Source organism: Pithys albifrons, chromosome 27 (genome assembly GCF_047495875.1).
Source record: "Pithys albifrons albifrons isolate INPA30051 chromosome 27, PitAlb_v1, whole genome shotgun sequence".
Classification (NCBI taxonomy): domain Eukaryota; kingdom Metazoa; phylum Chordata; class Aves; order Passeriformes; family Thamnophilidae; genus Pithys; species Pithys albifrons.
This window is the reverse complement of record NC_092484.1, coordinates 1,950,973-1,971,028: the sequence shown is the minus strand read 5'-3', so window position 1 is coordinate 1,971,028 and position 20,056 is coordinate 1,950,973. Positions and strand designations below refer to the sequence as shown.

Genomic DNA, 20,056 nt, shown 5'->3' with positions numbered 1-20,056 from the left:
GCCCGGCCCGGCCCCGCGCCCCCTTCCCTCCCCACCCTCCCTCCTTGCGCGGCGCCGGCCCGGCCCGGGCTCGCCCCGGCCCCGAGTGCTGCGGCCGGGCCCAGCGCCGCCGCCGCCGCTGCCGCCGCCCCCGCGCCGCTCCCGCCCGGCTGCGCCGCCGCCGCCGCCGCCGCTCCCTCCGCACGGCCCCGCCGAGACACCGCCGAGCCGGCGCAACCCAACCCGCTGCCGCCGAAAACAAGCGCTGACTGACAGCGGCCGCAGCCAATGGACGAGCGTATTGCGCCGAGGGGCGGGGCCCGGGCGGGCGGGCCGGGACGCCGCAGCCAATCAGAGCGCAGGTTTGGTTGGCCGGGGCGAGGGGAGGGAGGGCGCTCGGACGCGCGTTCCCAGAGCGGGGCGGGGCCGCGGGGCATTGTGGGAAGGTGGCGGACCGGGCCCTATGGCGGGGCGGGCAGGGCCGGGGCCCTCCCGTGACCGGGCCGGGCCCAGCGCGGAATCGCCGCCACCCCCCGCCTTCCATGGGCTGTGGCCGGACCCAACTGGGCCAGCGCGGCCATGGCGGCCGCTGAAGACGCCGCAGGGCGGGTCTGGACGATGCGGCTCGTCCCGCACCGCTCGGGCCCCCGCGGGTGCCCGAGGCCGGGCCAGGCCCGACCCTGCGTGGGAGGGCCCCGTCCCCGCCGTAGTTCCACAGACCCCGCCAGCCCGGCCGCCCACAGCAGGCACGGCCCTGGGTGCGGAGCAGGAGAAGGCCGAGGCCCCGCCATGCCTGCCCGAGCCCCTCAGGCTCCGAGAGCTGCCGCCCCCCGACCACGGACCGTTGGGGCCAGCCGGGGACCGAGCCCGGCCGCTGAGCTCCCTGGGTGGTGCCACCTCCGAACCCTCTCACTCTCTATCTCTCCGTGCAGCACGGCTCAGAGTTGGCTGTAACCCAGGTTTCCTCATTACTTCCCACCAGGTCCCTGCTGACCTGTGCCCGGTGCCCCAGCTGGCAGCCCCATGCCTGCCCTCTGTGCCACAGCCTTATGTGCATGCCCTTTGCAGCTGTGTCTGTGAGAGGAGCCCCACGGTGCCCTGTGGGAACCTGCCCCCAGCAGAAGACCTGACACCTGAGCTACCCCCACACACACAGACCTCTCTTGCTGCACACCCATTGCCCTGCCTTGCACGGCTGCCCAGGTGCCCCTGGCCCCTCCTATACGTGGTGCCAGCTGCCCCAGCCAACCACGTGCTCTTCCCATAACCCTGCATACAGATACAGTACTGGAAATTCAGAAGATTCTTTTTACCGTGGCCAAATCACGCAGCAGCAGATGCTGCCAAAATGTACATGCTGCAGCTCCCACCTTCCTTTCAGACAGATGCCAGGGCTCCAGCTGTTCCAAGCTGTACTGGAGTGGCTGGGTATCCTGGTTCAGCAGGGTCCCCTCCATCCCGGTCCTGTGGATCTGTAAGTGCTGCAGTACATGCCTCTCGTTTCACATCTTTCCTCCCACAAGGAGGGGATTAGACAGAGCAAGACCTCTGCATATTTCACGTGGCAAGGTAAACAGATACACCCTTAACTTTCCAAAGAAGTCTCTCCCCACCTTTCTCTCCCCCTGCTTGTCATGCTTTCTCTTGCTCCATCTGGTGTTGTTTCTTTGTCTGACTTTAACTGAACCACTCAGTTTTCCCAGTCTCTTTGTCTCCTCTTTGCAGGTGCTCCTGCTGGTATTTTGGAGTCCTTACAGACACCCAACACCACCCATTCAGTGCAGCCCACACCTCCTGGGCTGGGCTGGCTCACCTTCCCCCATCTACTCTGCCTGGGGCTCTGTATCTAACCAGTCTTTTTGAAGGTCCAAAAAAGCGTGATAGGGCTGTTATGTACCTGTCTTCCTTGTTACCTGCCTGGCTTATTCTGTGGTTTGCCAGTCCTTACCTTGTGAGACAGAAACACAAGACACTCACAAACAACAGGTTTTATTTCCCACTTAAATCCCACCTACTCCTCTTATGCCTGTGCTATTCTCCTGAGCTCTTTGCCTTAGTTAAAAGAAGACTCTAACTGTATTTTTTTCCCTAAATGGTCTTTTCATTGTTTGGCCTTTCACAGCATCAGTACCTCCAAATCTTATGTTCTCTTACTTTTCCAGATGCCCCATGGCAAAGAAGAGGATTGTTACTCCCTGATCACTGATCTCTGGCTATGGAGGTGCAGTCTCTTTGCTTTGGCAGCTTAAAATTATTCTACAGGTAGAAGCACTCAGGACACCCAGACTCAAAGCCACAGCAGGCTGCTCTGTGTAACCCTGTGCCCTTTGGAACTCCATCTCTGGATAGTGCTTAAGGAGGCAGGGAGACTGAAATTCCTATCACACCTGCAACACTCCTCTGACAGGCAAGTCACTTTGACCTCTTTACATGTCCTGGGGCTGCCAGTGCAACACAGGTGGTGTGTCTGGGGTGTGCTACAGAGTTATCTCGTTGGGATTGCTGGACTAATTTGAGCAATTGCTGGGCTGCTATTTGCTAGAAACTATTATTTTGGTTGCCTTCCCCTGGGCAGGATCAAAATCTAAAGGCCAGAAGATCCTGATGAAACTTCCACAGCTTACCAAAAGATAAGGAGTAACAGAATTTGCATCCCTCTTCTGGACCACTTGCTTGGTTCCTTCTGACAGACACAAGTTCTGGTGAATCCTGATCAAACTGTTGATTTATGAATGACAGAACTGCCAGTCTCCAAGCAACAATAGTCTGCCCACTCCTTCCCTTTCTCCCTTATAGAAAAAGTTTGATGCTCAGAGGGTTCACCCAGAAAACAGGAGACCTGGGATTTCCCTCAGCTCTGCCACCAGTGCTGTGCAATTTTCCAGGCTCCCTGTCCCTGCCCCACCAGGTTGCTGTGTCTGTAGGCTCAGATGTTCCTCTCCTTACCTTTCTCTCCCCTCACAGCCTCTTGCAACTGCTGGTGTCAGCAGAGCTGCTGACTTCATGCATCCCCCCAGTCCCCTGCTCCTGCAGCATTTGCTCTGATCAGCAGCTGCTCCCCTAAGTGGGGCAGTTCCTGCCCTCCACTCTGTTCTCCAGGAACTGGCAAGGAGCCGACGAGGGGGGGTGGGCAGTGTCCTTGTGTTTTTTGTAGCTTCCCAAGTTCTGCATGAAGGACTTAATGAGCAGCATTTCCCAGAAAGCTGATCCTGAAGTCGTCAGGCCTCTCCAGAGCAACTGCTTTCATGGCCCACATTTGCTGCAGTTAATACTGAGCCCAAAGGTGACCCCCATTCGTTTATAGAGAGGAAGGTCCCAGCCCTCATAAAGGGTGTTCAGCCCCTGGACCCTTCAGGGTGCAGACACACCATGCTGGGCAGCACTGCAGACATTTCAAAGACCTGCTCTCTACCTTAACTACAGTAAAATTGTCCAGAGAATTTTTCTTTGATTTTAGGCAGCAGTACCATTCCTTTTTTTCATTCTGGCCCCTTTTCTTAACTGCTTTTGACTTCCAGATGCTTGAGAGCAGAGGGGAGCAGGCATTGCCAGCAGGTCAGGGAGGTGATCCTGCCCCACTCCTCAGCCCTGCTGAGACCTCACCTGCAGCACTGGGTCCAGTTTTTGGCTCCTCAGGACAAAAGAGACACGGGGCTCCTGGAGAGGGTCCAGCAGAAGCTGCAAAGACAGTGAGGGGATGGGAGCATCTCTCTTGTAAGGACAGGCTGAGGGAGCTGGGCCTGATCAGCCTGGAGAACACAAAGAGTCCCTATCAAAGTCCCTAAATATCTGAAAGGGAGGGTGTCAGGAGGATGGACCAGGCTCTGCTCAGCAGAACGGAGCAATAGGACAATGGACAGAAACTGATGCACAGGAAGTTCCACCTGAACACAAGGGAGGACTTTGTGGTGCAGTGACCAAGCACTGGAACGGGTTGCCCAGATGTGTTGCAGAGTCTCCTTCTCTGGAGATATTCAAAGGAGGAATGTGTCTGGACTCAGTCCTGAGTTATGTGCTCAGGACACCCAGCCTGAGCAGGGAGATTGAACCAGATGAGCTCCACTGGTCCCTTCCAGCCTGATCTGTTCTGTGATTCTGTGTCCATGTTGTGGCAGCTGCCCCGTCCCAAGGAGTGGGATGGGAGTGGGGGTGTTGCACACAGGCCCTGGCAGCTCCACCCTCAGGGGTTTAGAGGAAAGGCCAAAGCTCAGAGCACACAGCAGCATCAAAACAAAGCGGGGAACATCACCAGGGAAATGTTTCAGCCTCCCCCAAAATTAGTTTTACAAGCTGTTCAATTGTCTGTCACAGGAAGATGCCACAAAGATTTGAGTTCTCTGAAAAGTGGGGAAAAGGCACCGAGATCAAACACACTGACAAATACAGCCTGTGACAGCAATTGCTGGATTAGTTTTTTTTAAACCTTATGTTTCACATCTGGTTTGTCATGCTGTTGTAGGTGGGCTCAGTGCACAGTAAACTAGGATAACAAACCTACATTTTCCATGATCCTTTCATCCCCTAGGATCCCAAAGCACATCATTTAATTGCACTCAACCTGCACACAGATTTCATAAATAAAGGAATGATGAATTAGCATAGCTGCTGCAGCATTCACATGAGTTACTAAGACACAATCTCCTTGTGCAATCAATCCAGCCTCATGCTTCAGTGTTTGTCATAAATTGAGGTCAGGAAGAAATGTTCTCCCTACCTGGAGGAGCACTGCTGAACTAGCTGAGTACAGAAAGACTCTTAAGGGTGTAGTAATCTGTCTTCCCTGTGCAAATCTCATAAATTGTTGCAAATATTCATTTGATGAAGCTCCCATGCAGTAGATGAACACTGATCTTGCACGAGGGCAGGAGCAATGTGGTGCAGGGGGGTCAGGAGACATTACTTGCCTCACACGAGGCAAGAGGAAAGCCTGGATGATCCCTTTGACCTTAAAATTGGTATCCCAATCCTCCCTTTGTCCAGTAAGGGAACCAGAGGAGAGAGGTGAGAATCCTTGCCATGCCCATGGCACAAATTTGGGCCTGGTCAAGAAGCCACTTCTTTGCCCATTCCAGCCCCTGTGGATCACTCCCACCATCAGCCTCAGTCTGGGTTTCATATGCAGAGGGATTCACATGCTGCTTTTGCAAAATAATTGTCCCAGGAACCTCCTCATGGCCAAAGGGCCAGTGGATTCCCCTGGACCTCCTGATTGTGTTATAACTCCAAATTTCCTGCTTATCTCCCACCAAGTGCTTCAGTGACACCGCCCAGAGCTAAGTCCTTCTCTGGAGCTTGATGCTGACCCAGCCCTGTCCAGGGGCCAGGCAGGTTCAGGCATCCTTGCCATGTGCTTCCTAATCACAGCTCAGCTGCAAAATGCCTTTCCCGCTTCCTGCAAGGAGTGTGAACTGTTCCTTGCACTTTGGCTGGTAAAAAGGATAATTACCCCTAATCAGTCCACAGCAAAAACACAGGTCACAGCAGAAGGGAGGGGTGGGGGGCAGCCACCATGAGAAATGGAACCCAATTATTCCGAGTCACTGATAAAGTGGGATCAAAGAGAGTAGAAATGTTTTACCAGCTGTAAAAAGCCTGCCTGAACCGAGGCTTTTCTTGGAGAAAGGGCCCTTCTGCCCACAGGCCATTCCTGGCTGGGACCTGTGCATATCCAGGGGCAGTTTCTCATTTTTCTTCTTGGTGTAGGCAGGGAATTTGGGCCTGTGATGGGGGGTGAGGGGCAGCCCTGGCACCCCTGCAGTGCCAATGCCACGTTCATGGGGCAGCCAGTGCTGGCTGCTGTGGGTCCTCCTCACCTCCCTGGGAGCCTGCACTGCCTGTGCAGCCCCACTGCTTATCCCAGCCCTTTGCTGCTGTGGGGAAACCTGCATTGCTTGTAAGGGCAGTAGGAATGTTGGGAGGTGGTGAGGGAGAGGAGGAAACAGCCCCTTACGTGGAAGAGACTGCAGAGGCAGATGCTTGTAAATCATCCCCAGGCCTGCCCAGCCCTTGGCTCATGTCTAGCTGATTGTATTATGCTATCTGGAGAAAGTTTAATATAAAAAGACAATAATCCCCATGATAAGAGAGGTGATAAGGGACAGTGTGGCCTCAGGCCCTGAACTGCATGTGGCAGGGAGCCAAGGCCCAGCACCCAGCCTCTCCCACCAGCCCTGGCCTCCCCAGCCCTGCCAGGTGGTACAGACCTGGCACAATTGCTGGTGGGCAGGAGCAGCAGGCCAGAGCCAAGCTGCAGGGCTGGGCAAAGCAGCAGCCAGCCCCACTGCTGGCAAAGAGGGGCTGGGGAAGCAGGGAGGGAGGACAGGAGAAGGACTGTGAGCACCAGTAGCATGGCATGGGGCCAGCTGTGGCTAATAGCCCACAAGCTCCCAGCCACTGTGCCTTATAAAATGCCTCAGATGTCTGAATATGGGGTGGCAGTGGGGGCTGGCATCCTGCAAACCCAGGTTTTACGTCCCGGGGAGGGACTGGGATCTGTTAGCAGGTGGCTAACAAAGGTGGTATTGATGGCAGCTGAAGTTTAATGAGTTTGGTGTGTCTCAGCCCTGTTTCTACTGGAAAGAGTCCACAGCATTCAAACCACAACTGAGAAGCAAAGGAGGAGTCACTGGTTGAGCCACCCCACCTCCAGTGGGGTCCTGTCTGTGCCACCCTGAGGTGTGTGGTGTCCCAGGAACCCCAAGTTCCTCAGGCCTGACCATGGAAAGAACCTGTGTATGTGGTCAGCTTTAGGTGATGGGGCTCAAGAGACATCCTGAGGCCCTAGAGAAGGGAAAAAGCCTTCATTGTCTCAGGGCCTGAATTGCTGCTCTGCCTTTTTTATTTCTTCCTCTTTAATTCCAGGTAAAAGAGACAGTATGCTCAGGGTAAAAGCAGGATCTCAGAACCTACATTTTTCATTGTAATAACAGCCTGGCTTTCACCTTGTGTCCAGAGCTTCAGAGAAGAAAGTGTCTGTACAGCCTCTCTCCTTGAATCAGTGCTGGAGTGGGATATAATATCTGAATAATTTACAAAGGCTCTTCATTACACAGATTTATTTTTGGCAGCTTTGTTAGACTGCTCCTTTTAGGAACGAATAGGAAGTTTCTCTGGTTTCATTAGGTCATCCCTGTACGAATCCTTCTGGCTGGGACCAGGGACTGGGACAGATTATTGCTCCATTAGCAATGCAAAATATAAACTGCCAGTCCTCTGGTAACCAGGGTGCAGTCCCAGTGGCCAGATGAGCTGGTGAGCAAGGATGTCCCTAAACATGCCATCTCACAGGAAGTGGGGGCAATGGCAGGATCTTCCCTCTGTGGGCAGGAGACCAGCATGAAGGCACAGGAGAGGTCTGGTCCTGCAGGAGCTCCAGGCAGGAAGCTACTCCTGCTCTCCAGCCAGACAAGCCCACCAGCCTGGCCAAGCAGTGAAAGGCAAAGCCCAGGTGGACACAGCAAGGTATAAGCCAGGGGCAGGTGTGAGGGCAGCAGACATGCCACGAGATCACATTCCAAGGTGCCTTGCAGTGATGCTAAAGGCAGGCATGGCACCTTCATCTCTGAAAGGGCTGATGCCAAGGAGGTGTATCCTGCAGGAGAGGTGGAGGTGGTTCTTCCAGCTCCTCTGTCCTGGTCACCCCATCCTGGAGACTCCTTTGCCAGCCTCCCACATCAAGTCACTGTGTAATGCCAGGCACTCAGCTCACAGATGCACCTCAGCACCCACCTCCCCTCAGTGGCCCCCTCAGCTTCCAGGAATCCCACCTGCAGGCTCAGCCCAGCTCTGCCCCAGTCCTGGTTGTAGCGAGAGCCCCTCATGACTTTATTCCTGGCTAAGGTGTTGGGGGCTTGGGGGGCTTTCCAACATTGCTGTCAATACAGTTTTGCAGCAGACAAATGTTGGTTTACTTGGAGAGCTCCTACACACGTGCTTAGAACTCCCTTCCTGCACTGAAAAAACCTTCATTTCCCATGCCAGGTCTGAGGTGGTCTGTGGGAACCTGCTCTTTTCACCAGGCTGTGCTTAAGGCCAGCTCCTCTGTGCCCAGGCTCTATTCACCCCTACTGACACACACAGGCTACTGCCTGGGCAAGGCTAGAACTCCCCCTTCTTCAGATGCAGATGCATTCCCAGCTGGAAACAGGCCCATTACAAAGTCATTTACCAGGCACAAGTGAGTTTGTGTTCCCCTGGATTGAGATTTGCCAAGATTATACCATAAATTAGTGTGTTTCTTGGAAGAATGTAAGGAGAAAAAAAAAAGATAAAATGGAACATTTTGTAGCCAACAGAGAAAAGTCAATAAAGGAGCATTTCATTTCCCACTTGGAAGGGAACAACTGCAAGTTGCTGCAAGGGGAGGGATGGCAGTGCAGGGCAGTGTGAGCAGGGTGCCCGTGGCTGCTCCAGGATGGGGAAAGAGGACAACACTGATCTGGTCTGGTCTGCACACACTGACTACAAACTGCATCACTTTGCCCTTGAGCAGAGCCTAAGCTGGGGTGGCTCAGTTTTTCTACATGTAAAAAGGGGGACCAGGATGCCAACCCACTGGGGGAAGACTGTCTGCCCTGTTTTCCAACCCTTATTCTGTAGGGACACAAAGCCTGCCTGCACTATTAATAATCCTTGGCATGAAGCTGTCACAGTTTCCACTAATATGGAGATCTTGAAGTGAAAAAGCTACTGCACAATATGCAGGAGGTGTCACAATAACTCAGCTGCTATATTGTTCTCTTTAAAAATAAATACCACAACAGGCCAGCCCACATTGCTGGAGTCATGACGTGTAGGGTTTTATTTTTAATCAGAAAATGTACTGATTTTTAAAGATAGACACAGAGCAACATCTGAAATTGATGAAAGGTCCCTGTGCTCTTACACATGCCAACGGTGTTCCTGCCTGTGCTTCTCCCAATGGTTTCCAAGGACCTGATCCTGCCTCAGCACGGGCACAATTGTGTGTGTGTGGCTTTGCAAGTGGCCCCGTGGCAACAGAGTCCTTCCAGAAATAAAGTCTGTGGCTGAATTGCCCACCTCCCTACTCTCTGTGGGGATGCAATTGATCCCCCGAGGACACAAATTGCAGGAGACAAAACTTGCAGGGTCCACTCCTCAGGCAGCAGTTTTAGGACCAAAGTTTACATCCAGAGCCGAACTCTGTTGTTTGGAGGTGGGAGGTTTGTCAGGGGCCAGTTGCAGGTGAACTGCCTTTCCTCTGCCTTCCTTCGTGGTCAGCAAAGGCAGCGCTGAAATAAAGCAAAACAAACCCCCGGGTTACAAAAAAATAACCAAACCCGCCTGTTCTGCTTGGGGAAGAACGTTAAAATGAGCCGCGAAGGGCGAGGAGCTTCATTGCTGGGCAAGGGCCGGCCCGGGGCACCTTGACCGGTCCTTGAGCCGGTGCTGCCCCGCGGGCTCGGGGCTCCGTCCCGCGGTGGGGCCGGGCAGCCCCGGCCGGGCCGCGAGGAGGAGCCGCCGCCGGGGAAAAGCCCGTCCCGACGGCGAGGCTCCGTCCGCACCGCCCGGGGCCCGCAGCCCGCGGCGCTCGGAACCGGTGCCCGCGGCGGGGGCGGGACCGGCGGGGGCGGAGGCGGCCGTGGGCCCGCCCGGCCCGGGGAGGCGGCGGCGGCGGCGGCAGGTGGTGCTGAGCAGCCGCAGGACGGAGCCGGAGCCGCAGCCGCCATTAGACAATAGGCGCCGGCGGCGGGAGCGGCGCGGGGCGAGCGGCGCGGCCGGGCCGGGGCGGGGCGGCCGCGGGGCCGGGGCGGCCGGACCCGGCGCGGACAAAGGCGGCGGCGGCGGCGGCGGCGGCGGCGGCGCGGGGAGCCGGGGCAGGAACGGGCGGCACTGCCACCACCAACACCACCGCCACCACCGGGCCGCTCCGCGCGGGGACCGAGCCGCAGCCTGACATGATGTTTCCACAAAGCCGGCACTCGGTACGGCCGCAGCGGCCGCGGGGCGGGGCCGGGCACCGGCGGGACGGCGCGGGGGCCGCCCGGCCTCCCTCCCTCGGCGGCCCCGGCGGGGTCCGGGGCGGATCGAGCGCCTCCCGCCGCCGGCTGGCGGGGCCGAGGGGCGGCGGGGCCGGCGGCAGCGCCCGGGGAAGGGGCCGCTCGGGTGACCTTGGGCGCGTCCCGGCCCCGAGCGCCGGGCCCGGGGGAGCCGCTGGCGGGGGCTCGGCCCCCGGTGCGGCGGGAGCGGGGCGGGCCGGGGGGGTCCGCCTGGCCCCGGCCCCGACCCCAGCGCTGTCTCCTGTTGTTCAAGGGCTCCTCTCACCTGCCGCAGCAGCTGAAGTTCACGACCTCCGACTCCTGCGACCGCATCAAAGACGAGTTCCAGCTGCTGCAGGCCCAGTACCACAGGTACGTGCTCCCAGCCGGGCTGGCCGGCGGCGCAGGCATCGCTCCGGTTCTCCTGCTCGTCGCTTCGCTGCGTGCACCGAATGGGAACACGGGGGAGGGGACCCGGTCGCGTAGCTTGGGACAGCTTTGGCTGGAGGAGGACCTCGGGCAGGGGGTTAGTCCTGTCCGCGTGGGAGCCCAGCGAGCAGAACGCACATTCCCCTCTCCAGCCAAGGTCTCTCCTCCCAGCGCTGCTCAAGCCAGGACTGCACGGATGGTTGCCAGGCCTCCCGCCTCTTACTGGGAGTTTTCCTCAGTTCTTCTTGCTGGCTGCCATTCCTGGACTGCAAATGCTGCAGGGAGCACTTAAATCCAAAAGCTTCTGCTTGCCTCAGTGTGTGTGCGTGCGTGTGTGTAAATATTTCTGCTGACCCAAAAGCTGGCTTGAGACAATCTGTTGCTTTGTGAGTGTCTGAAATAAACGTGACGTCCTTGTGTTAAATTGAGCGGGTGATGCCCTCTGCCATGGCCCGGCAGGCTGTGGGCACCGGTTGTGGTGTGAGCATCGGTGCCATGTGGTTGAAATGTCCCTCAGTCCGGGCTCTGCCTGTGGCCAGGTTGCAAGTTTGTGGTGGTGTCATTCTAGCAGGAGCAGGCAGAAAAACTGCTGGGAAGTGGCCATTTCCTGGTGTCCCCCTGTCTTGGCAGTGCCATCTAGGGAGAAGGGCAGCCCAAGGAACGTGCCTGCTGAAGGAGAAGCTTTCCCCTTACCCCTCTCCACCCCCTTGGACTTAATCTGCTCGAGAAGGAGCAGGTTTTGTGTAGGTGAAGCTGTTTCTTGTTTGAAACATAAAACCACAGCACATGCGGCTGCAGTTGCTCTGCGGGTGAGTTGGAGTCTCATAAAACACTGGGAGCAGCGGCACGTTCTCTGAAGGGTGTGAAGAATTTAGGGGAAGAGGAAAAATCCTTCCTTCTGGAGAGACGTGCCGCACTTGGGCGTCCCCCCCTCCCACCATCCAGAAGTGGGTCTGGCTTTGGTTTGGTTGTTTTTTTGGAGCATCCCTTGAGTGCTGCAGACAAGCCCGTGCCAGAAGCTGTCCCCAGCTGCCAGCGATCCGTTGAGGAACAGCAAACCCCTCCCTGGGCAACCAACTCTGCTTCTGCCCACCATTCCACTTCCTGTGGGACAGATTTGCCTGAGGGAGGTCAGTGCTGAGCTGGCAGATAGCCCTGTGTCCTGAGTTGTGGGACTCCAGCTGGGAAGGTGGGAGCAGGTTCTGTGCAGTCCCTGCTGTGCTGGCACAGCGTGGCCCCGCTCTGGCCGCCCCTCGAAGCCTGGATAGTGATGTCCAAGGAGCCAGCCTGGCCGGGATGAGGCTGCGCAGGAAGCAGCTGCGCTGTGGCGATCAACTCTCTCACCTCCTGTTTGTGGTTTTTCTTACTGTTTTCTGGCTTTTCAGCTTGAAGTTGGAATGTGACAAACTAGCCAGTGAGAAATCGGAGATGCAGCGTCACTACGTCATGGTAAGGAGCGGCCCCGGACGCTGAGAGCGTGTGGGTGGTGACTCTGGCGCGAGCAGGTGCCAGTGCCTGGGCTCTGCCTGGCAGGGAGCCCACACCCTACAGAGCCCCAGGGCTCTTTGGCTCTTCTGCAAGTGGGGCTGTTCTGTGTTTTGTGTTGGCTGTGTGCAGCGGGTTGTTGAAATGTGGGGAAGTGGCAGGGAATTTTTTGATGTAGAAAACTGGGCCCAGTGGCTGACTGCTTAATGGGTCCTTGGCCCTGCTCGCTGTGCCCAGGGGAAGGGACAGCTCTTACACACCTGAGGAGGAGTTGCAAGGTGCTGGTGTGCAGGTGTCCGGGAACTCTGGGAGGGTCGTGGCCAGTGAGAGGCAAAGCAGTGCTCTGAAAAAAGCCCCACAAGCCTGGTGGAAGTTGAAAGCAGAAACCAGTTTCTGTGCAAAAGAAACGCTGTCCACCTCCTGGTGACCTCACAGCCTTGCAGAGTTGTGGTGCTGAGTGCTGGCATGTCTCTCCAACACGTGTGTCCCAGCACAGAATGTGCAAATCCCAGGGCAGTACTTGGTAAAGGCATGAGATGTGGTGCCACATGTGGGCAGCAGGCTTATCTGGGGCTTTCCATAGAGAAATTTGCCAGGAAACAGCCATGTTCTAGTAGGCAGGGTGATGGTTTGCCTGCCAGGTAATGCCTCTGAAAGAGCCCTTGTAGCAGAGGGGAGGGATGCCAGGCAGGGCTGTGGTCTCTTCTTTCCTATCATAGAATTAACAGGAGGCTGTGGTACTGTCCATGAAGATGAGTGGGTGCCTGCTTGCCAGCTGCTGCACCTGCCCTGGAAGGAAGAGATAAGATGTAGAAATTAATACAGCAGCTCTTTCAAGTCGAGTTAAGGCTTTAAAACCAGAAATAAGGGAGCTGGCCCCTCCATCCTGCTGTACTGCCTGTGTGCCCAGACTCTTTGGGGAGCAAGGCATGCTTGGGGCTGGGGACGAGGAGAAGGGGTCACAGCTTTCCTTGTGTATTAATGGGTAAACCTGCCCTGTTCTCACTGGATTGCTTTGCAGGCCTTGCAGTCTGCCTGGAGACCCTCATCTCCAGATGTGGCTGAGATAGATTTATTTTTTTTCCTCCTCAATACCAACAGTCACCAGAATTGATTCAGGTTCCCAGCAGCAGCAGCAGCAGAGGGGAAGGGCTGTTACTCGTGGCGCAGTGCTCGAGGCTTTGCAGGCACAGCGGCAGCTCCTGCCTCGCCTGCGTGGCTGAGCCGGAGCTCTGCCGCTCCCCGCCACGGCGAGGCACAGGAAGCAAAGAGGAGGGTTTCTGTGAATGTGCAAAGCTGCTACAGCTGCTCTGATTTTTGAGTAAGTCACAATTGGCAGCTTGGGGGTCGGGCTCCTGCTTCCTGCTCAGCCTTCAGAATGCAAAAAAGCCTCGAGAGCGCACAGCAGTGTTGGAGCAGGCTGAGATCATGCCGATACCAAGCTGGGCGCTTCTCAGCCTTGTGGCGTCGGCACCAGAATGCCAGTGATCCCCTTGAATTAAATGAGCACAGATGGGGATTTTTTTCCCATTTGGAAGAATCAGGATTGCAGCCTGCAAGCTGCAGGAGATGAGGTTTCTAAACTCTCAGACATCAGCCTTATAACAGTTTCTTCCAGGGGTTGGGAATTAGATTCTGCTGCCAACAGATTGTCTGAAGCTGCCTTGTGCTGCTGTGGAGGGGTTTTCTGGGTGAATTGTTTTTGTGTAGCTGGGGAGGTTTCCACATAACTTCATCCCAAACAGCTGGAGCTGTGCATAGCTGGATGTGTTACTTGCTAGATGAAGGCCAGTTGTGATCTCTTCCATTTGCTGCTGAAGCAGCCATGTGGGCTTGAGGATACCAGCGAGGCAAGGCTCTGAGTGGGGCTGCCTCTCTTCTGGCCATGGGTATAGGTGGAGCCATGAGCCCTTTTCCGGGTTTGACGTAGCATGGCTCGCTCTTACCTTCAGGCAGACTGTGGAAAGGTGTCTGTGAGGGGCCCAGCTGGCAAGTCTCCAGCTCTCCGTCTGCAGCAGCATGAGGCTGGAGCAGGGTGGGCAGGGAGTGCCTGGGCTCTGCCTTAGTCCTGGAGGGGGTCTCTGTGCTTGCCTCCTGCTGTCCTTGTTTCCCTGGGCTGGTCTTTGCTCTCCTTCCATCCTGGCCCAGCCTTTGTAGAAGACTCTGCCAGGATGGCAGTGGTAGTTCCCAGCACTGCTGTATGGAGCCATTTTACCTGGCAGAGACTTGACTTATGATTTGTTTTGTTCTCTTCTCTCCTGTTCTACAGTACTATGAGATGTCCTATGGGCTGAATATTGAAATGCACAAACAGGTAGGGGAAAAAGCATTTCCAAGTGCTCTAATTCCTGGGGAAGGTGGGTTGTCTGCTGTGTGGTGCCCTCTGTCACTTCAGTGGTATTTCAGGAACTAGAAATGCCACGAGCCTGTAAAATGTCAGAGCTGTCTTTGAAATGCAGGGCCCACCCACCTGTCAGGCTCTCAGTGCTGGACTGAGAGCTGCTACTCTGGGCTCTGAACAGATATTTAAGCACCAGACAGGGCAGTGCAGGCAGAGTCTGGAGCTGTGGCTTGGAGACTGTGTGGCAGCTTGGATAAGTTTGCTCATTGCCCTCACTGATGGTTAAGTTGTTAATTATCCCCAGTGACTAATTACCTGTGGTATTAACAACATGAGCCTTCTCTAAGCCTGTCTCTATCTGGCTCCAGCTCCAGTCACAAAGTTGGCTGCATGTCGTGGCTCAGTTATAAGCCTCTTAGCACAGTTCTGCTCCCCACAAAGGCACTTGGTGCTTCTGATCCCATTGCCCTTGTTGCTAAGCCCATGAGACTGGCTTCCCTGGGAAAACCTACATCTTGTTGAAGAATCTGAGCCACAAATCCGCACTGCTGTCCCATGAATGTCTTCCCACCTAGTCTGCTTCCCTGTAGTGCTGGTGGGGTCCCCTTGGCTGTTGTTGGTGTGTGCCTAAACTCTTTGGCTCTGTATTTCTTTTGATTCCATTGGAAAGTGATTTGCAAATGACTTGGAGCCTCACTGTGCCAGAAGAAAGGCATTTAACACTCCAGAACTTGCCACTGCTTGTGTGAGGGTAGTGAGGAAGCTGCCCAGCCCCTCTGGTCTCCCTGAGTAGCCCGAGTCTGGCAGCTTTTCTGTGGGGAGGGGGGAGCCTGAGGAGGTCAAGCAGGGGTCATAGTGGAGGCAGCACATGTGTCTGTCTATGTCCACATGGCAAATGTAATTCAACACATCCCCACCTGGGTCCATAGTAAGTTTCCTCTCTAGTTGCTCCCAGTTCGTTAAATGAATGTCAGAGACCTGGAGGAGAAAGAGAATATAGAAAATTTGCTCTTTGCAGACAGCAGCATTGATCCATTTGACTGTGTAGGGAGGGGTCTCGAGGGTGAGGTGACCCCCATGGCACCAGAACACTTCCAGCATCTTTCCAAGGAGAGGGTGTTTTCTTAGGGCCATTTGGGGACTTAGGGCTGGGCTGGGAAGCAGAAGGTGAGGCAGCTGGTGCTGTGGGTGCCCAGTCCCCAGTGCCTGACTTTTCCTCTCCATTCTTCCCACCTCTTAGGCTGAAATCGTCAAGAGGCTAAATGGGATTTGTGCACAGGTTCTGCCCTACCTTTCACAAGAGGTGAGTCCCCCAGCTTGGGGTGTGTTGGCAAGGGGAAAGTGGAGGCCCCTGTCCCACTGCAGCCAGTGAGGTGTCACCACCCTCTGGCACAGGCTGCTCCACACTCCTGGTCTGGGAAACCTCATTGCTTGCTCTCTGCCCCTGCACAGGCACCAGCCCTTTGAGACAGTTTTGGCTCCCTGAGGGCTGTGTGGTGGGTAATGTGCCAGTCTGTCCCTTTTGTGGTGGCTGTGGACAAAGATGGGCTCTGGTCTCTCCTGCCTGTGGTTTCTGAGTCATCAGCCACTTCTGTACAGGCAGTGGGAGCTTTGGGTGCTAACTGGGGGAGGATACTTAAGAAAATACCTCCATGTGCCTCCTTGAGATGTGCTTCCTCTGCCTCATTAATTAATGCAGATGATGGACTTCTCCCACTCCCCTTAGAAATGGAGTGGGACTTGGGAGTTGGTGTCTGAGACAAGGGGAGGATGAGGCACCTCTAGTGCTGTATCTGTGTCTCCCCATGGAGACTGAGCTCTGGGCAGTTCTGACAGTTTGGTCAGGACCAGTGGAGGATGGAGGCTTCTTGCCTGGGCTTTGGGCACAGGCTTTGTTTTTCCCACCCACCTGTTCTTGGGAAGGACAAAGTGGCTTGCTGATCAGATCAGAGCTGCCTATTAACTAAGCCACAGCTAAACCTTTTGCATCTTAATGCAATCCCTACCCTGTCCTGCTGCCAAAATGGAAAGAAAAATCCCTTTGCTGGGGTGCAGTGGACTGGCCTGGTGTTCACAGACCTTGTGCTCTCCCAGGAGCAAGTACAGTTGTCCTTTATTTTTTTTAAAGTATGTGATACAGCTGCTTTTCCTGCCTGTGTTTGGAGCACCCAGCTGTTGCAGTTGGGATCTGGGATGTGTCCCAAGGACTGGGGAGTTTCCTGAGAGCTTCTGATTCTATGGCTTGTTTTGTTTGTTAGAGGGTCTGTGTAGGCAAAGGGCGGCAGGATGAGAGACATTCCCTGCCTTGGAGCCCTTCTGGCCAAGGATCACTGGGTCTGTGCAGAGCAGGATGAGGGTGGGAGGAAAAGGGGACCTGTTTAGCCCTGTGGTGAGGAAGTGAGTGAGACAGATGTGCTTTCTTCCCTGCTCCTTGCTGTGCTGGGCCTCAGTGTGAGGCCTTTGTCACAGGTGAAGTGTGTGCAGGTGTCTCCAGCTGTGGGGTAACCAGCCTGTCTGTGGCCTGACACCTCTGTGAGCAGCATAAACCTCTGTGTGTGTGAGGGAGAGACCCAGTAGGACTGGATCCCTGTTCTGCTTCCCTGTGGCACTAGAAATGACCCTGAATTCCTCTGTTTTCTCCACACCAGCATCAGCAGCAAGTCCTGGGAGCCATTGAACGAGCTAAGCAAGTTACGGCGCCAGAACTGAACTCCATCATCCGTGTACGTGATGCATGTTTAGTTTGGGTTCACAGGGGTGGGAATTGGTGCCTTTGGCCTTTGAGATGGAGCTGTGCTGTGGACTGCTGACCTGGGGATGTGTCCAGCCTGCTGTGCTGTGCTTGGTGCTGCAACAGGGCAAGGCTGCAAGTGCTGTGCTGGCACAGGGCTGGTTCCATCCAGGCTTGCTGTGACTGGGGCCACAGGTTTGCAGGGGAGCAGGGATCCCTGCTCTGTCTCAGCAGGGTGCAAGGAGAAGAGCTTTGGTTTTGAGCAGGAACCAAAGCAACTCTCTGGCATGAAAACACCATCTGCTCTTGGTCAAGGTCGTGAGGGCTTTAACCGCATCCTTGGAATGAGCCAGAGTCTGACGCCAGATGTCCTGTGGTGTAGGGGTTGTGTGTTGTGCTGGGGACACACTGTTGAGTCTTCTCTTGAGGCTGTCACTGCCCCAGGACTTCAGAATCTCTTTTCCCTTCTGTTCTGAGGCTGCAATGCCCTCCAGGACCCTGAGGTCCCTGGTTTAAGCTTGATTTCTGGCCCAGTCTGTTTGGGCAGTCCAGGCCTTTGGGTTGGGATCCAAGTGCACTCAAAATGACAATATCCCTGTTCTGTCTTTCTGTCCATCCATCGTTCTCTACAGCAGCAGCTTCAAGCTCACCAGCTGTCGCAGCTCCAAGCCCTCGCTCTGCCTCTGACTCCACTCCCCGTGGGCCTCCAGCCCCCGTCCCTCCCCGCTGTCAGTGCCGGCACTGGGCTCCTCTCGCTCTCGGCCCTGGGCTCTCAGGCTCACCTCTCCAAGGAGGACAAGAACGGCCATGACGGGGATGCCCACCAAGATGACGATGGGGAGAAATCGGATTAGAGGGGCCGGGGGGGAGGGGGCTGTCTGGGGGAAGGGGGTGGGTTAGTGCAAGATGCAGTATCTCTCTCTAGTTGCTGTGCAGCAGAATCGCGGAGATGTGTTGGGTGGCAGCTTGCCAGGCCTGTTCCCACGGGCAGCAGGGCCTGGGGTGTGCCCCCACTGCCGTCCCCGTGGGCAGGCTGCTGCACAGCAATGCAAGCGCCATAGCAGTAACCATGTGGCCGATCGTGCTCTCCCTGTGCCCAGCCTGGCTTCCCTGTCCCTCCTGCCACTCTGTCACAGAGCCAAGCCAGAGCCTGGCTTGGGCTGCTCTGGGGCCACTGCCCCCCTGGCTGTCCCAGCTCCTTGGTGCCATGTGGCTCCCCTCTGCCCGCTGCTCCCCGCTCGGTATTTAAAGATTGCCCCGTGATCCTAAAGGTTCTGCACAACGCCCTGCTGGGGTCCCTGGCCCGGAACAATCTCCTCCCTCCCCAGGCGCTCTTGGTCTCGTCGCATTGCCCTGGCCCTGTGTCCCCCACGCCCCTCCTGCACTAATACCAGGCCGGCGCCTTGCTGTTCTGCATGTACCTGTTCTTAACCAGCTCTGGCTGCCAGGGTTTGTCCCTGGGCTGGAGGGGGAGCCTGTGCCACCTACTCCCCCTCAGCACAGCACCCAGCTTGGGGGCCCAGGCGGCTGGGCAGAGGGGGCAGGCAGACCGAGAGCCTTCCCCGGCCTCCCCTCCCTGCGCCCCTGCCCCGTGTAGAGGATACAGCAGCTTTCTCTGTTCTTATCCGTGCGCTAGCGTGTCTTCTTAAAAAACAAAAATGGAAAAAAAAATAATAATCTGGTGTTTGTATATAGTCCTTTAGAAAGATCTTGTTTTGCTTTTTGTGTTTAATCACTTGACCTATAATAAGAGGAACTGAAAATGCTGTATCAAGGACGTACAAGCTGTGCCTTTCAAATAAAGAAATAAGAAGGTTGGTTAAAACCATGACTTGCTGCCACTTTCTTTGCTGCCTTTGGGATGACTTCTCTCCTCCTGTTTCTCCATATAAGGGAGTCAGTTGGGGAGAACTGGTAGTTTTGCTGGTTCACCTTGGATTTGGCTTTAGTTTCCCTGGGTGTTGTGGAAGGTATCTGGAGAAGCAGCCCTCCTTCCTCCAGATAGTACTGTATCCCAAACCATTCTCTGCTTGTTGGATGCACTCTCCCTCTCTGGAGGTTTCTCTGTGAGCCAGGAGGAGCAGGATTAACACTGACACCCCCGGTTCTGGCTTCTCTCCCACTCTTGTCTCCGTATGGGCTGGTGGAGTGGGACCATCTTTGTGGCCTCTCCCACTCTTTTCCCTGTAGGGGCTGGTGGATTGGGACCATCTTTGTGGCCTCTCCCACTCTTTTCCCTGTAGGGGCTGGTGGATTGGGACCATCTTTGTGGCCTCTCCCACTCTTTTCCCTGTAGGGACTGGGGGAATGGGACCATCTTTGTGGCCTCCATCCAGCTCTGGGACACCATTCCTGCCCCAGGCACCCCTGCAGAGCTGTGCCATAGCCTGAGTTTGCTGGAGCCAGGACAAGGAGGGTGCCCTTGGGCAGGCTGGAAGTGGAGAGTGTTGAAAGGGACCGGGGGCTCTCCAGAAGAAAAGCAGGCAAAACCCCCGAGGTGTATCGGCTCTGTGCCTGGAGCAGGAGCAGCATGGTTTGGTAACACATGTGATGGTCCCTGTGGGCTGCCACAGGTCTGCTCTCTGTGTACATAATTCATTTTTTCCTGTGGGCACAGAGGATAAGCTGCTTCTGTGGCACTTGGCCCCGCTGGAAAATCCGGCCTGCCTTGCCCTGGGGCTGAGATCGCTGTAATGGAATTGGCTCTTGATAATTAGAGCTGTCCTCTGGCTTCAGAGCCTGCTCGACCCTGATAACATCTTCCCCTCCGTATCTCTCAGGCCAGCTGGAGTGGGAAAATTTCCTTCCCCTGGGAATGAAGCCTTGGGGCTGCGCACTGAGGTGTGGAGGGGCTGGTGGGTTACAAAGCCTGTGGGCAGCACCAGGGCTTGACAATGAGCCTGTTATCCGGCTCTGATGCCTGATCAGCCTAATCCAAGCGGGGGCTGGCTGGGGCAGGGTGCTCAGCACAGCTTGCAAGAGACAGCGGTCTGTGAAGGAGCACAGCTCCGGTGATGGTCACTGAACTCCAGCTGCTGGCTCAGGCTGTGCAGGAGGGTCCCAGCCCTGTCCCTTGCCAAACCGGGCACCCAG

The 20,056-nt window shown here is 55.8% G+C and overlaps 1 protein-coding gene across 2 annotated transcripts; it reads left to right on the top strand.

Annotated features, from left to right (window-relative positions):
- Nucleotides 1–9,593: 9,593 nt before the first annotated feature.
- TLE5 (TLE family member 5, transcriptional modulator) lies at nt 9,594–18,669 on the top strand. 2 transcript variants are annotated; one of them, XM_071578342.1, is made up of 7 exons: nt 9,594–9,923; nt 10,252–10,349; nt 11,792–11,855; nt 14,161–14,205; nt 15,473–15,535; nt 16,881–16,955; nt 17,599–18,669. In XM_071578342.1, the coding sequence occupies exons 1-7, from the start codon at nt 9,897–9,899 to the stop codon at nt 17,815–17,817; spliced, it is 591 nt and encodes a 196-aa protein (XP_071434443.1). In that variant the 5' UTR covers nt 9,594–9,896; the 3' UTR covers nt 17,818–18,669. The 2 variants fall into 2 exon arrangements, with proteins under 2 accessions (XP_071434443.1, XP_071434442.1); XM_071578341.1 differs by having other exon boundaries at nt 9,595–9,923; nt 17,596–18,669.
- The last annotated feature ends 1,387 nt before the right edge of the window (nt 18,670–20,056 follow it).

Coding starts and splice junctions, on each gene's coding strand:
- TLE5 (XM_071578341.1), top strand. CDS start 9,897: ATGATGTTTCCACAAAGCCGGCACTCG. Junction 15,536..16,880: donor TGCCCTACCTTTCACAAGAG/GTGAGTCCCCCA, acceptor TCTCCACACCAG/CATCAGCAGCAAGTCCTGGG. Junction 16,956..17,595: donor AACTGAACTCCATCATCCGT/GTACGTGATGCA, acceptor CGTTCTCTACAG/CAGCAGCTTCAAGCTCACCA.